The 17,016-nt window shown below is 47.0% G+C and overlaps 4 protein-coding genes across 4 annotated transcripts; 2 read left to right on the forward strand and 2 right to left on the reverse strand.

The window, feature by feature from the left end:
• Positions 1-5,205: 5,205 nt before the first annotated feature.
• Positions 5,206-8,146, reverse strand: CCR75_006531 (uncharacterized protein). Its single transcript, XM_067964601.1, has 3 exons — positions 7,106-8,146; positions 6,975-7,046; positions 5,206-6,916 (listed from the first exon to the last, which is right to left on the reverse strand). Exons 1-3 carry the CDS (start codon positions 7,999-8,001, stop codon positions 6,028-6,030), a joined length of 1,857 nt encoding a protein of 618 aa, XP_067820018.1. The 5' UTR covers positions 8,002-8,146; the 3' UTR covers positions 5,206-6,027.
• Positions 8,147-8,269: 123 nt separating this feature from the next.
• CCR75_006530 (uncharacterized protein) lies at positions 8,270-9,007 on the reverse strand (the record flags this gene model as incomplete). Its single annotated transcript, XM_067964600.1, has 2 exons — positions 8,270-8,607; positions 8,665-9,007. The coding sequence occupies 2 exons, from the start codon at positions 9,005-9,007 to the stop codon at positions 8,270-8,272; spliced, it is 681 nt and encodes a 226-aa protein (XP_067820019.1).
• Positions 9,008-9,274: 267 nt separating this feature from the next.
• CCR75_006529 (uncharacterized protein) lies at positions 9,275-10,678 on the forward strand (the record flags this gene model as incomplete). Its single annotated transcript, XM_067964599.1, has 1 exon — positions 9,275-10,678. The coding sequence occupies one exon, from the start codon at positions 9,275-9,277 to the stop codon at positions 10,676-10,678; it is 1,404 nt and encodes a 467-aa protein (XP_067819928.1).
• Positions 10,679-12,343: 1,665 nt separating this feature from the next.
• CCR75_006528 (uncharacterized protein) lies at positions 12,344-13,814 on the forward strand. The gene is made up of 5 exons (XM_067964598.1): positions 12,344-12,746; positions 12,809-12,993; positions 13,058-13,147; positions 13,208-13,502; positions 13,572-13,814. Exons 1-5 carry the CDS (start codon positions 12,587-12,589, stop codon positions 13,709-13,711), a joined length of 870 nt encoding a protein of 289 aa, XP_067819927.1. The 5' UTR covers positions 12,344-12,586; the 3' UTR covers positions 13,712-13,814.
• Positions 13,815-17,016: the final 3,202 nt, after the last annotated feature.

Raw genomic sequence — 17,016 nt, forward strand, 5'->3', positions numbered from 1 at the left:
AAAATCAAGCAGATCTGCGTACTCGTCACAGAGGACGATTACGTAACCGACATTCGGTCAGCGGTAATTTTTGCAGAGAACGAACGGGTTCTCAGCAGCTCATCGATGGACGAAAGTGTCCTCGATGTGAAGACTCGGATTGAAAGATACACTACTCAATCTTGGGAGTCACTCAAGGAAAATCCTCTTTACGAGGATTTAATAGAATTCAGAGATGTATTCCCTGAAGCAGTTCCATGCGATTCGCCTAAGGATAAAGGCACTCGACATGAGATCGAGCTCAAACCGGGCTCGAAGTACTGTGTCATGAAGCAGTGGCCACTGCCTCGTGAACAAGTACTTGCGATCGATAAATTAATTATCAATTGATTAAAAGCGGGTTGTATAGGGGAGTCAACCTCCCCATGTAGCTCTCCGACCTTCTGTGTGCGAAAGGCCACAGGTGGGTGGCGGATAGTGCACGCATTCATTAAACTGAATGCTGCAACGGTTGCTCTGGGAATGGCTAGTGATGCCTCAGGGGCTTAGTAACGCCCTGCAACATTCAACAGATGAGTAAAAGTCGCGACTAACTGTGAGGTAAGTCTTCTCACGTCCACGATGCCCACTTGTTAGAGCATCGTGACACTCATAGATGATGCGCAAGCGCAAATCATTGTGAGATGGGACGACGACACGTGGAGTGTCGCCGGTAACGGCTGTGTAATACAGTAAGCCGTTACGTGTTATGTATCGATCGGATGACGGCGGGTAAATCTTTTAAAGATCTATCGGATGGATTCTTTAAATGATCCATCAAACATAGAAGGTCCTTATCTTCTGTGTAGGCTTTCTTTATGTCATCAACTAAGGTTGATGACGGAACACTCGTAGTGAGTGTTGCAACAGTGGCACTGCTGACTCGAAATCGGGTCGGCGTGATAACGCGTCAGCGACGACATTAAGTCGTCCTGGTTTAAATTTAACGGAGAGATTATACTCCGCGAAGAAGGATAGCCACCTCGCCATTCTTTGCGATAAGTGTGGGCTATTTACGGCCGTGCGTAATGATGCTTGGTCCGTATATACGATGAACAGTCTATCTCCGAGGTCCGAGGAGATAGACCCTAAATTCACCCAATGCATATTTCATGGCGAGGAGTTCCTTGTCATGCACTGGGTAATTGCGTTCGGCTGGTTTCAGCTGACGCGATTGGTAACAGACGACGCGCTCCGCGCCATCTGTATCGTATTGCATTAACGCGCAGCCGATTGCGAAATCGCTGGCGTCACAGACCACATGGAATGGTCTGTCTTGATCTGCAATTTCCAAGATGGGCCATTGCATCAAGCTTTGCTTGATACGTTCAAACGAACGCTGACACTCAGCGTTCCATAACCATTTCTCATCTTTTTTCAAGAGACACGAGAGATGAACTGTCATCTCTGCATAATTGCGAGAGTACTTGTGCGAGTACGCCGCTAAACCAAGGAACTTTCGAAGTCCCTTTACATCGACTGGAACTGGTCAATCGGTGATTGCCTTGATCTTTTCGGGATCAGGGCGCACGCCGTGTTTCCCGACGATGCACCCAAGAAGTGGTATTTCGCTTGCAGCGAATATACGCTTCTTAAGATTTGCATACAACTTATGCTTTCGCATAAGTGTAAGAGCCTGACGAACGTGAGTTTTATGAACTTCCACATCCGTCTTACCGTCCATGGCCCGGCTATGGACGAATAAATCGTCGAAATAACTCGGTGCGAATTCTCGCACCGGTCTCAACAGATTTGTTACAGACCCCGCCAGTATCAGCTCGTGCGCACGTATATCGTGATTGCGAGGCATGTCAACGGGTGAAGCCTCGCCCTTCATCCCGTCCACCTCATTAACCTCTACCACTTCCGGCAGAGTGTTGGCAGTCCGTATCTAAAGACTTCGTCTTCGGATTTGTCGAAGACGATCACAAAAACAATGGAATCCTTGTTTTTGTAGACAGATTCAGCAAGGTGGTACATCTTGCTGCAGTACCAGAGTCGACCACGGCTCCGGGTTGTGCCCGTGTCTTTATCGACACGGTTTTCAGACTCAACAGTTTACTCCGTGAACTGGTCTCAGATAGAGATCACGGTTCACGGCGAAGTTTTGGAGATCCGTGTTCCGATCTCTTGGAACACGGCTGACTATGTCAACATCCGACAACCCATAAACGGATGCAGAACGCGTAAATCGCGTCCTCGAAGAGATACTTCGAGGTTACGTCCAATCGTATTCGAATTGGAGCGAATTTTCTACCGATGGTCGAATTCGCATCAATAATTCGGTGAATGCGTCTACAACGCATACACCGTTCTTCGTGAATGGCTAACGCCATCCTCGCATACCCACCCAATTAGAGGGATCCTTTAGTTTAAGGCGGGGGGGGGACTTGCACGAGCAAAGCCATTTCTGGCTCATACTCATCACGCATCGAAGTTAACAATGACGCGCGCGAGTGATGTCGATGTCGAAGCCATCGACATCGAAGATGAGAAAGATCTCATGGCTCATTTGTTTTGTCTTTTCAGTGCGTTTTGTGCGCACTGGAAAAGACAAAACAAATGAGTCAGCAGAGGAATTTCTGCTGGCTCGAGAATCAGTAGTCCATTTCGTACAGGATTCCATTTCTAACCCAGTGGACCGTCAGAAACGGATCGCAGACAAACATGGAAGAGCAAATGTTCATTCATTTAAAATTAATGATCTTGTGCTACTCTCTACGGTAAACCTACCAAAGCGTTTAGTCACTAATGTGGGTAGCAGTAAACTACTACCCAAGTTCATTGGGCCTTTCCGTGTACTGCATCGCAGAGCAATGCGTACACAATATAATTGCCACGTAGGATGCGAATGCATTCTGCCTTATACGTTGGTCGGCTTCGCCCGTACCATCAGTACGCGGTTTCTTCCGAGGACGGATCTGATCACCCTTTTCAAGATCCCTAAAAAGATTCTTGTGGTCACGAACCAGATCTCATGTTGAAATTGGAGATTCTCATGTCGGGTCCGAAGATCCTTGAAACCGCGATGAGCGGACGACAGCTCATCACGAAGAGCATAATATTTCCGTTCGTACTCAAACATGGAGTACGCGCTGTTTGGTCGGTCTTCCAACCGTTCGATATAGTGAGCCTGCACCATCTGCACCGTCTGCTCCAACGAGAGCCGCGTGCCGCGCTCGTGATCAAGTCCCTCCTCCAATTCATGGAGGAAGTGATTGAGTTTGTCGATCTTTGGCTCTAGATCCGCCACATGGGTCGGATCTATTTTTTCCTCCTCCGCCACAACCATTAGTTGATTCACACAATGGTCAACGTTTCCTTATGGAACGTATTCAAATCCACCGTGATGTGAAGGGGCAGCGAACGAGTTATCTTAATCGCAGGTGCTTGATGTTGCCTAATGCGTCAGTGTGACGAGACCATCCGATGGATCAGAAGGTTCATCGAAAAACACGCGTCCCTGAAGCTTATAAATCGATTGCAAAACGTCAATCGCATCGCGCATCTCGATAGAGATGTGAGCCCTTCCCTAGGGCGAAGAAAGGGAATAAACATCCCCTTTCACTCGTTTCGTGTTGTCAACACAACACGGACAGGGATCACCCACGTGAGGCATGGAAGTCCTGCCTCATGAGACAACCAATGCAGTTTGAATCTTGCACCGGTTGAAGTTCGTTTTTCAAACTAATGCGAATCGCGTTAGGTCTTTGAAGCCAGGGTTCGCGTCCAATGTCTTTGACATTGCGAATGAACGCGCTTCAGGCTTGCATAAGCGAGACTTTATCCCGCTATTTGTTGCCACTATACCGTCGATGCTTAAAAAACCATCGAAATAAAAAACTTCCTCAGCGCGAAGAATTTTCGCGCTGGGGATCCAGGCAATGTAGCTTTGTCGCAATAAATAAGGGATATTTATTGTGAGGAGTAGTCTCTCCTGACAAGCCACTGAGTAGCCGTTCGGGTGAAAGCCATGGCTTCTTCTCAGAGGCAAGACGAGACATTTAATTGTCTGCACTCCCCTGAGTGGTACTTACTGAAGCAGGGGTACCACATGAACTTTTATAATGATGGCTTTCGCCATCAGCATCACCACGCGCAGGGATGTGTGCGGGCGACGGCAAGGGAAACGGTGCTGGCGATGGGGGATCATCCTCATCGTCGGAACCAAACATGCTACAGCGAATGCTTTTAGCACGACTACCCGATTGATCCCCCTCATTCGAAGGCTCATAGTCTGTCGCCTGACGTCGTTCAGGCGACTATTCCACTCTCCCCGAGTCGGCCATCTCGTCCGACTCGCATTCATAGTCGACCTCCAAAGAGGGGTTGCATTCACGTGGTGACTCACCACGTGCACCCGCAGCATTTAATGTTGCGGGAGAAGATGAGACTACGGCAGACGTTCCGTCTGCCGCAAGAGACAATAATGCGTCGCCTGCGGCTGTATGTACCGCATCCGAAGGTTCCGCACTATTCGCTTACCGCATGGACTCGTTAACCATGCGATGAAATTTAAAATGATGGTTCTGACCAATCAACATTGTTTTTAAATTAATTGGTCACATAGTGACCACTCCAGCCAATGACAGTCCGAGTGATTGTCGTTCAAGGGGGGTGATGTAACGGGGTGTATCGTTACAAGAAATTAACTCTTAAAGGTTTTTAATTAATATTTTATCTAAGAGGTAGATAATATTTGGAGAATATTACTTTAAATAGTAATTTTCAGAAATCTTATCCATAAATAGGTATAGGCCATTTTTTATATCTATTTATCCCGCAGACTAATCAGCTGTAGGAGTAATCAAAGAGAGAGTTACAGATAAGATAGAGATAAGAATTCAATTACATGTTTAGTATTAGTGTACAATTGAGTTTGCGTTAACAGACAGAAAGAAGAGAAACTTAATTATATTAATACAGTTTTCATTTAACCCTCTTTAAGCTAGTTGCCTTAATCTTCCTCTGCACGTACTAGTGTACGTGAAATAACGTAAGGCACCACTCGCAACTGAAGCAGTGCGAAGTGGACTTATACTGAAGCAGTACAAGTCGTAGTGCCCCGTTACATCTCATCTAATGCACTACATCTATGCTAGTAGAATTAATCAATTAAATTAATTTGGTTTATTCACCCTAATATTGGTATGTTGGGGTGAATAATTAGGTTAGATTCTGTACGAATTCAATTCTCTTGGTCGATTAAACGCTGGTCTAGGTGGACAATATCAGATCGTTACGAGCTGCGTGGAGTGTGTAGCCGAAATAGAGACGTGCAAATGGTTGGAAACACGAGAATTTTATTTGCGTTCATCATTTTTTCTGTTTGGGCCTGGCGCGTCATGCTTGCAAATAATAAGGAAAGGGTCGTTCTAGCCAGTGGACAAAAAGCATTCAGGCAGCGCAACCCACCACCTGCCCATAGTTTTGCTTACCAAGATACATAATTGGCAAAGTTTATTAAGTTAGCGTGCAAAAAATTGGACACGATTGCTTTCTGTGGCAGACAGAAGCTCTCACGCCCAACTTGTCATTAGTTACGCTTCCGGCACTTCTCCCGCTTCTTCAGCGAAATGATAAAACGGGATTTATACAGGCTATCACAATCTGCATAAGCATGGAGGCTATGACTCGGGATCTTTTGGAGTTTTGTCTTTTTGCACTTATTAGTTAACGTGTGAAGTTTTCGATGCATGTGGACTATGCATTACCGAAGCTGACGGCGTTGCGTTAGTGCAGGCTCAGTCTGTCATAGCCACAACCAAGTTTGTAGCTGCGGCATAAGAATGGAACGATGAAGGTCAACAGAAGGATTCGCAATTTCGCACGTGCTAACAGAAATTTACACCAGTGCTCTGTCTCGATTTAATAAAGAAGTTATCTGTCGCCGAATATCATGCATATAAATGACATTGTTAACTTACTAACGCGCTGTCATGGCGCGAGTACAAATTATCTGGCGAGATGTACCCTGCCACCTTTGTTATCTATTTTTCCTTCTACGTCTCAGTAGCGCTTTGAAATCCAAGCCAAAAGCCACTTAAGGTGCGTGAGCATGTACTTGAGTGCTCGTGTCCACTGCTCGTCGTTACCAAGAGAAATTGGCAACCCACCAATTTTACCGCGCTCAACCTTGTACGGAAACTTAAGCGACGGCTCTTCTTTCATTGCACGACGACCAGCGTCCTCCACACACTCAAGAAAAAGAATCATAGCTTGATTAAATCCGCGGCGGCGGAACATGCCACCATCGCTGTACAAACTATACTCTTTGCCGTACATGTTCACCACGCGAGAAAAGCTTCCACGCGGCACCAGTCGGTTGCGCGAGAACTCAAAGTTAGCGCGGTCCGCAATGGTTGCGAGTAATAGAACTGCCTGCCCCAATGCGGCATTAATTTCTACCCATTCGACTGGTTTCGAAGGTAAGCGACCAAGTCGCAATCCGTTAATCGTGCCGAATAGACCATCGTGCCAAATGTGGAAAACATCGTTGCACACATTATAGCGCTGTAGGCGCCGCAACATATCCGATGCATGCACCGCAAAAACACTAACGGATTGTCGCTCGTCACGACTTAGACCCAGTAAGTGTTGCAGAAATGCTCCTTCAGCGAATGTGCCATGAATTAATTGCTCTAAATCCATTCCAGTAGACCACAATTCGCGCCTCTTCACGGTCACTTGCACAGTTTCGTCTTCTATAGCCTCCAATTGCAACTTGAGTTTTCGCTCTTCCTCTACAAGAGCTCGGAGCTCGGGATCATCTTGCCATTCATCACCCACATCGTGGCTAATATCGATGTAATTTCGCTTATAAGATCGCTCTGCATCTGTGAGTTCAGCGATAAAGCGATCGTATTCATTACAATCAGTTTGCAACTCATTTAACACCCTATACAGGATAACTCGCTTTAGTCACCGAAAAAGCAAAGAATACACTTGAAACGCACTGAGTGAATTGGGACAATAACGATGCCTCGCAATCATGACAAGTCGGTAGCCTCTTCTTAAGTAATAGTGTGCTACCCAACATAACATATCATAAGCGTAAAACTATGTGAAAATTAATTATGCAACGTACCTGCAATCAAGCAGCTCCTGAAACCAACTGAGATCACTACCGTCGATGCGGCGCTTGCGAATCAGCCGCCGCCGCCGCACAAGTCGCTCGCCTTCTATTTGCTCTGGAGTTTTTAAATTAGTTTCGTTGTCATCGGTCCTTACTAGGCCTTCTAAACTGCCAAAATGAGCGTTCGACGCCGCGTACACCCATCCTCCTTCGTCACAATCTAAGAGTGAGTGATCTACCTCCCAGTCGGAAAGCCACAGGTGCGGCTTGTTCAAAAGCCGCGCAGGTACCACATCTGCTATATTCTGTCCAATATCACCTCGATTGCAGCTTGAAAAAGTTGCGATTCCATCCATAAGATCGAGTTCAGCAGAGACCCAAACCCCGATGCCGCTGCTGCTATCCAACTGCTGTCGCTCCCACACCAACTCCGGAATGACAGCTGAGATTTTTTGCTGCTGCTGATTGAAGGAGTTTCTTGCTGTCTGTGCTACATCTTCTTCTTCGTCTGCATCCGTCGCTTCTCCATTGTCGGTACCTTCTGTAAGCCGAGGCATTAGGTTCTCCTCGCCATCTTCATTGCTGACACGCTGCTCGCATAGCTCCGTCAGATGCTCATACGGAATAGTTCGTAGCTTCATAATCTTTTCCTCGATAGAAATGGGACTGTATTGAAACTTAAGCAGTGCACCACACTGGTGACATGTAAAAAGGCTCTTGCCTTCCATGGCAACGCGTCGGGTGCGGGGTACGGGGCTCTTGGCATACGGCGAAAAGGAAGCGTGGACTGAGGAAGGAGAAGAAGAAAGAGAAGATGTCGGTATTACTCTGTAGGCCCCTGTTGTGGCTGGCGGTCGTGGAAGCGATGTGATAATCACCGGCGGCTGCAACGAGCTATTGCCGCTCATCAGGATATTATATTTCCGGGAAAAGACCCAAAAAGATGTGGTGAAGTAAGCACCTAGTGTCGACAAGAAGCGATGCAGATTGAGTGATGCAGTTGCGTACTGGATCAAGGTACCGCACGAAGAGGCACGGCGCCCAGCGTGCTCAAGACGCCACCTTATATCGCAATCGAACGATTGGCTTAGTGGAGCCGTGATTGGGTAAAATAAAACTGCTGGATTCGGTATTAATACTACAAAACGATATGTCCAAACTACACATCGACAACAATCACATCAGGACGCATTTTCCGCCATCATTGGCCGCTTCTTGCGTTATTTGTTGTGTCGCCGCTTCTTGCGTTATTTGTTGTGTCGCCGCCTCTTGCTCGAAACAATCTTCCTGCAATGGCATATATTCATCTTTAGAGCCGCTAGCGTCATCAGCTAGCGAGCTATTACGCTTGGATTTACTACCAAGGCCGACCATTTGTGCTAATGGGTCATCGGTCTCGTTCTGATGCTGCTGCAAGGCCGCCACAACTTCCAAAGGAACACCCAACTTTGTTGCTTCTATCTTCATTTGCTCACGCAGCACCGCTTTTTTTACCGCGTCGTTCTTAAACGGCACTGCACCAATTCATCAGTCAGCATTCACCTTAATATTTACCAAATAGCTTGCCTTACCAAAGGTATCTTCAATCGCGTCGGCTTCCACGTCCGCAGGCTTGTCCCATCGGTCTTCGCCCGTTTCCGTATTGTGGTAGTACCTCCGTCCCCTTTTAGACGTGAGCATCGCCCAGCGTTTTCGTTTCACACTTTTATCGACAACCGCTGCCCCTGCGCCGTCGAACGCCACAGTCGCAATTTCGTTCGCTCCGACCGCTGGCTCGTACGACCGCCCGCACACCGTACACTTTCTTAGCGCAATCATGTCTTCTTTGGGCACATTAACGCGACAGCCATCACACCTAATAAAGCGCGCATTTAATGTACCACTAGACGCTCCGTTTACTCCAAGTGCCGCCATCGTTCTGGATGATGGCTGAGTGATAAACAGGCGATAACCGTTTTTTGTCGCTCTGGTAAGAAATTCTGAAAAATCGGTCCACAAAACGGTCCATAAAATTGGTCCATAAAGCGAATTGCCTTTGCAAGAAACGGATCGTCTCGTAGATTGAGAAGGCGACGGGCTAATGATTGTTGATGCTGTACTGTGCGTTGCTATCCGAGCTCTTCTTCCAATTCAAATTTTGACTTTATTTCATTACATGCGGGCAGGTGGGCGACAAAGAAGATGGACGAGGCAGTGGTGAATCCCGTGGCTACGCGACTGGCCGGTTCTGTGGCGAACCCTGCCGTGCTGAGCTTTTTGCTGTGGGATCGGCTCAAGACGCTTGCACCCCAGCCTGCACGCGACCTGGCGCGGCTGCTGTCTACTGTGCTGTCAGATGCTTTGAGTGTGTTCGGCGCTGATCGCGGTATGCAGCTCAGGTCGAACGCCAAGCAGCTGCAAGTTGATTTTTTTCGAGCTGCAAGCTCTCGTAGCGGCCGTGAAGTGGCACTTAATAGTGTTGCCACGGCAGCCAAAATGGCACAGGCATTAAACACACCAGAGACGAAGGCGACTACCCAGCAGCTATTTATGACGCTTCAGTCTGTGGTCGATTTTTTCGCCATCGACGACGGCCGACGTATTATCTCTTCTCTGGGCGATTGCTTTTCCAGTGCTTGTGAAATGGCCGCGTCACCTGAAGCTTCCATATTTATGGCAGAACTTGCCACAAATCTACTTCACACGCTTGAGAGCGAGGAGAGACGACATCATTACACGCCGCAAGGAAGAAAAGACGTGAAAATGAGCAAAGATGGCAATGCGAGAGTATCGCAGCATGAGTTTAAAGCTAGCCAGGAGACGGAAACAGAGCGTTTGGACTCGCCTTCTTCTTCAATGGGATGGAGCTTTGACACAGAGTCCGAGTTATCGTCGGCACCTGCGACACCTATTAAACGTGTCTCCATGAATTCATTGTCGAAGAATGACAACTTGCCTTCTTTATCTCCCAGTCGATCTGAGACGCGGGCGCGTCAAGTTTCGATTTCGTCTCCTGCTGAACGAAATAGTGGCTATCGCTCAGCGCGTATTGAGAAGGAAGTGCTACTTAAGATGGGTGTCGACCCTTCGATGCTCAGCGAAATTCAGCATGTTCTTGACGTCCTTGCTGCAGATGAAATGGAAAAATTACGTGTTGAAACGCTACGTCGGCGTGAAGAAGCTGCATGTGCTGCCAGTCTGGTGGTACCTGAGCCAGCAAATGAAGCCGAACAAAACTCTTTAACGAGCATTGGATGCGCATTTGGTAATGACGAGAAAGAAGAGAAAAGGGATGCAGTCAGTAACGGCAGTGATGAAATTTCATCTTCTTCCCCCATTGACCATCCTGTTTGGCATGAAAACCAATTGCGAGAGGCGCTCCGTCGTCGCCACGGTCATGCTGAAGCTGTAGCGGGGCAACGCGAAATGGATGAGCATCGAATTCGCGAGATGGCAGCGATCCTAGCGCAACGCCATATTGAGCACGGCGAGCTGCAACCTGCAGATATTATCGCTTGTCGTATCATCGCAAAAATGTTTGTCTATGGTGTTGCCGTGCTTTTTATCCTAATTAGCTGTATGCTCATCCGCATGCAATTTACTTAAGTTCTGCTGCTGCAACAACCTAGCAAATCGTGATTTACCTTATTCGTAGCAAAACAAAATAAATTATCGCTGGGAATATAATTCCTCTTCGTCTACAATGCTGCGAGAGCGTTTAGAACATTCCAGGCCAAATTCTCGCAAGATGACAGAATCCCACACAATCTAAATCCGTTCGTGACGGTAAAAACCCTCGTAACTCGAGCGTCGCAGACGTCCCAGCCAATTTATCGAAATTTACAAGACTGAAACAAAGCTTGTTGATCAAATCACAACATTATCGCGGATTAAATAAGCCGTGTCAAATGTTTATGTAGCGCATTAATAGTTGCGGCGGTCGTCGGGTATACAAGAGCCGAGAAGCGTTTGGTACTGCTTGCCCCTACGGGTTCGGGAATTGTGTATTAATTGTCATATGCTTTATTGTCATTTTCTGCAAACTAACATCTGGTACATGTCTTCTTCATGCGTTCACTTGCAACGTATCTCTGTTAATTGAGTCACCTCGCTAGTCTCACACTGTGCAGCAATAGCAAACGCCATCGTTTGTTCCAACTATCGTTTTTATCCCTTGTTTCTCTTTTCTCTTTTTGCTATGCCTTTAACAGCAATTTCCGCTCGCTCGAAACTCACATCTCTGCTGAAGTTAAGACACTGTAGCCACTGCACTCGAGATATAATATAAGCGGCGCAAATTGTGAAGATTATATTATGAACCAGCGCCTTGCGATAAATGGCAAAGTGCTAATATCATTAAGCATCTCCAGCTGAAGAGATGCTTTCAAACAATGAGCACATTCACTTCTCGTTCATTTCTCGTTAGCAAAGCATTCGCTTTTGAAACTTAAAAACGACACCCCGTAGCGATAATACCCGTAGAATTACTAATAAACTTAAAACAGCCGCTGAAATGCTAGCTCTGTCTACCGCTTCAAAGGGCGATTAGCTTGTGATGCATCTTATAATATGAGCCTATCGTCCTTAATGAGATGGTTCTAGCTTTAGTCAGCGCTGGAAACTCGATCCAACACAATATAAATTTGTCTGTGTTTCATCAATAGCAGAGTGGCGGAAGCCGCAATGACACGCAAATACTTTCTAGCATCACTGCGCAGGATATATCAGCTGCGCAAGTACTTGAATGCTGCCTTTTGCTGGCCTCGACAATGTTTGTCAGCTGTCACTACAATTAAACCCTCATTCATCGCTTAAGTAGCAACTGGTCACGATTCTTGATCGCAACGCCGTGTCAGCACTCGAAGTCGCTGAATATATAAAATTCACGCAGGTAAAGCTGATTTAGTCCTAGTGCTTGTCCGGTGCATGCGTCTACCTATTCGCTGCACATTATGAGATACAAGTGGCGGCTTTTGACTCCGCCGCCGACGACTAAGATGAGAAGATTTAAGGAGATGCACCAGAAAGCGACATTAGTCGGCGCAGTAAGCTTTCTTAAAGGAACGAGTGTGTTTGCATTTGTAATCGTTTTGTATCCGATGAGTAGTCCAATAACCGAACGAATTATTATTATGGTTTGGAGGATTGCTTCCTTCTCTACCCTGGAAGAGTGGAACGAATGCAATTAACGCAGTGCGGCCTAGATCTGAGTAGTTAGGACCGCCCAAATTCCTCATTATGATGCCATAGAGTTTGTTGCGTAAATTACATGCGTTCAAAAACCCATGTGGCAGTAATTTCATCGGGATCACCAAGCATGCAGTAGTCCAGATTAAATGCATTACGATGGAGCGTGAAGGGAACATAAAAGCTTAACGGCGCAGAGCCAGGCAGCATATGAACTGACATATCGGACAGTATTCGGAATAATTAGGGGACCAACTACTTTTCATCTGGGTAAGTCTTCAGTTCCTAACTGTCTAAAAGCCAGTCTGGTCCAGCTTGAACCGCATCATGGTTAACGCAGAGCTGATCGTCTTTCTTCGAACGGCATGTCCACTTGGTGCCTCGCTCACTATCCTCATAACGCTCGTGAGCTGTCTCATCATCGTCAAGGTTGACGGCATTTGGGTCAGCGGACTCACGTGGCCATTCCTATCGGACATGGGGCGAGGTGAGGCACGATGATGCAAATTATGCGTCCGAGTATGTACTATACTATTAATTGTTGTGCAGACTATCCCGCTTACTACGTATTTGCCGCTGGCCTTACAATTGTCGCTTTTCTGCTTGTGATCACGTGGACATTTAATTGGTTTTACCACATGTCGGCTTTGCCAGCAAATGCGAAAGGATTCCGTGTGCTGGCCGCTATTACTTTTGTCGCTGGGTCCACAGCCAATTTGGGGCTCCCGATTCTGGTATATCACTCAAAGTGACGATTTTGTAAGCTAAGGCTCAGCTACTGACGAAGCCTGTAAACAGGCATTTTTTGATACATCAAAATACGCTGAGATCCATGTATTAGGTGCTGAATGGTTCTTCTACATTGAAACAATCGCCGTTTTTTTAAACGTACGTTAGTTTTGATGTTTTACATCGATTTCTTCGCTACAATTGTTATCTACCGTGCAGACACTGGTGAGCTACAAGTTGTACACTTTGCTAATTGCCTTGCAGGCAGACCTTGAAAACGCCATCTCGACCGAAGGATCGAAGCTGCAGCGAAGAAAAAAGACGTTATTGATCCAATTCATTTTCTTTTCGCTGTTCTTCGTAGCGTTTCTCATTTACATGCCAATTGGAACCTCGTTGGCAACTCCAGCCCCGCGACTTTCTGTAGACGACTGCATTGACAAGGGACTTGGCGATACCTACTGCGAGGTGACTATGCGTCTAAACTTGACGTCTACTTCACTCTATGACAATGGTACTTGTCGTTTTTTTCAATTGTAACGGCGGTTTCGCTCACGACATGCTTTGGGTGGTATGTTGACAGAAAAGACGTACGGCACGAGCCAGATGCGCGCGATCGCACAGCTTTCCTGCATCTTGACGCTGGTCGGTTACTCAACTTCCTTTATTACTAATGACTATGATGATTCTGAAGGACAAAACTTTAAGACAATGGGGCTTTAGTCTCTGTTTCAGAGAAATTGGCCACATCTAAATCTGAAAATATAGAGAAAAATAGGAGTGCACATTCGCGAGATAATGACAATAATAAACCACAGAAAGCCTACTTGTCTATATTTGTTTTAAGCACACGCAATTGAATAGGTTACTCCTTCGAAAAGGATTCATTTTGAGCTACAAGCGTTTCTAAATTAATCAACTGCCGAAGTAGCAGATAGCCTGTAAGCGGCACTTCTAGAGCGACCTCGCACTACAACGCACACACCTTTTGTAACAGGCAAAAGTTGCCCTAATGCTACACAGTCCCCGTTAAGTGCACCTTGTGTACTTATGGAAATGGCCAATTTTTAAATAAAGTAATTAGACCCACCACTTCACATTGTGAACCACCCTTGTGTATGTGATGCACATAGGTGCATCCACATTGGGAGGGATGACGGCTAGTGTAGGCGGGCACGTCGTAATGCGGCCACGCTCTACTTAGACACACACCCTAGCACAGCGAGAAAGCGGTTAAACCATCTTCTCTTGCGTGCAGTGAGGTAGTTGTGGTGGGCGCCTTAGCGACTTCACCCACTGCACTAAGAACTAGTAAAGTGTCGTTACGGGAGCGGTAATCCGGCTCCTCCTGTGCACTTGCTAAGCAAAAAGTAGTTTTTAGACTGATTCATATTTAATCGCATTAAATATTAATACCTATTTTTACTAATCAAATGTCATATCCATAGATAATACTTGACATGTATTGCTCGCGTATCTTTCTAGATACTCCGCGTAACGGATGACGCTAGCCGTCATCACGGATAATGCTAGGCGTCATCCCTCCTAATGCGAATGCACCTATGTGCATCACATACACAAGGGTTGGTCACAAATGTGAGCCACACCCGAGTGCTGGACCTAATTACTTTATCTAATTGATTGACCATCCCCTTAAGTACACCAAGTTTACTTAACGGGGACTATGTTACATTAGAGTAACTTTAGCCCGTTACACCAACCCCTTAAAGAACGAATTTACTATTTAAATTCGTCAAAGAGGAGCGAGGAACTGCGAGCATCTTTACGCGCCACTAGTTCACTCAATAACTCTAGCAACCTGTGTTCACACACATGGCGCCAAAGATGTCACCGAAAAGGGGCCATGTTGGTGGGTCGTCTGTGAAGACGCCCACTCAACCTCGCACTAAGCGCACGCGCCGCGTTAAAACGCCGGCAGCGTCTAATGCCTTAGTCGAAATGCCGACAGCTACTGCTGCTGTCGCGTTTACAGGGCTTAAGGATCCATCTCACTTTAACAGTAAGGATGTTGATCCGTCGGTCATTGTCGACTACAATGAGTCGATACCGTTGCCGTCACCTCATAGTAATGATGCGGATAACGAGCTCATGAGGAAGGATGATGGCGCATTATTGCCCATACAAACTTCTATCATGGCTCACAACATGGAGACAGCAACATTTACGAATGCTGTCTTGTCGTCTGCGCTGGATTGCGCAGCGACGGTTAATGAGAGCGCTGCCCATAAAGGCGCAACCGCTTCTTCACTGGGTAAAACCACAACACCTATCGCTCAGACCATTATCCATAATGGTTCTGACATAGAGGATTCCGAGCCTAAAGCTCCGCCGACGACACGTGAACGTGCTCAGTCGGTGTCACAAGCCAGTCGTTTTGAGCGTGGCTATAGGACGGGTGGCATATCACCGATACCCTCTCCATCTAAATGGCCTTGTTTAAACGGGCCAAGAGCGCCGCTCCTAGAGCGCGCTCTTCTAGACGCTCATAAATATTATGACGTCTTTAAATCATGAAAGGCTCAGGAAAAGTGCTTGGGTTTATTTTCTTGATCCCGGTTGTGCTCATAAATATTATGACGTCTTTAAATCATGAAAGGCTCAGGGAAAAGTGCTTGGGTTTATTTTCTCGATCCCGGTTGCGTTCAAATGAAACGCCCGACCAATACGAGGCGGAATCGACGCGCCGCTTTCAACCGCATTATGATGCAATGAAACAGCGGTCGCAGCGAATTAATTTCGCCCGCTTGCGTATGGAAGAATCGTGGGCGGTACTGTACCCCCTGTTTCTTCTCACAACGCTGCTTCAGCTAGTCCATTTAAGACTAGCGAAGAGGCCTCAGCTGGTGCTCTTTTTCATAGGCAGCTACCAAGTCAGGCAAATAAATACGTAGGGTATCGATCTGCTCCCAAGAGTCGAAACTCTTCGGGTTACCTCTCCGTTGGACGAGGATCTGATACCTTTGCCTCACGGAGCAGTTGACAAGCAACCTTCCAACAAGAAAGCGTTGATTTCTACCGCATCCATCAGTGCAGGCGGCGTCCGATAGGATTGGCAATCTCGCCCACCTTCTCGCGGCTGCCTTACCTTCGTCCGTTCAGTCACAGGCGTTAATCGCTGCTGAAAGACGTATTGCGGATCTCGAGGGTCAAGTCTCGCGACTGACCTCGGATCTTTGTGATATCCGAGTGAAGGCTCGTCAAGGTAATGAACGCCTGAAGACTCGCTTGAACCTTTTAAGCGGATACTGAGGAATCCGCGTCACTCGCGTGATGTCCCTCGCTCTCCGAGTCCTGTTCGTGGTGGGAGGAGTCGAACGGCTGTTACCTTTTCGTCTTCTCCGTCTCCCTCACCTCGGTCTCCTTAAACGAATGGGGGTATGTGACCTCATTTGGGTCTACATACCGTTTGAGACGACCCACGTAAAATACGGGGTGCGTCTTCATATACGGGGGAAGTGTGAGCCTATAATTTAGGTCTCCAACCTCTTCTACCACCGTAAAGGGCCCAATGAAACGCGGCAACAACTTCGTAGTGCCACCAGGTAGTACAGAAATTGCATTCTTAGGCAGGGTAGCAGGCTCGTCGTCTTTGTAGACAGACTGAGCAAAATAGTGCATTTAGCACCATGTAAAACATCGATCACAGGTAAGGAGGCAGCTCTCTTGTTCCTGAATCATGTTACCGACTACACTGGATGCCCGAGTCCATAGTATCGGACCGGGATCCACGATTTACGTCTGGTTTTGGCGACATGTGTTCGAGCTGCTAGGTAGCAAGCTTCACATGTCGACCGCAGATCATTTCCAGATCGATGGCCAAACCAAATGTGCCAATCGGGTCGTGGCGGATGTCTTACGCACTATAGCAACTACGAAAGAGTGGAGCAAGCAATTGCTCTTTGTAGAGTTCGCCATAAATAACAGTGTCCACGCCAGTACGGGTGAGACACCGTTTCATATTAACGGACTGCGCCATCCTCGGACGCCAGTCTCGTTTGTGCGCAGCC

This window comes from Bremia lactucae, linkage group LG4 (genome assembly GCF_004359215.1).
Source record: "Bremia lactucae strain SF5 linkage group LG4, whole genome shotgun sequence".
In the NCBI taxonomy this organism is placed as follows: Eukaryota; Oomycota; class Peronosporomycetes; order Peronosporales; family Peronosporaceae; genus Bremia; species Bremia lactucae.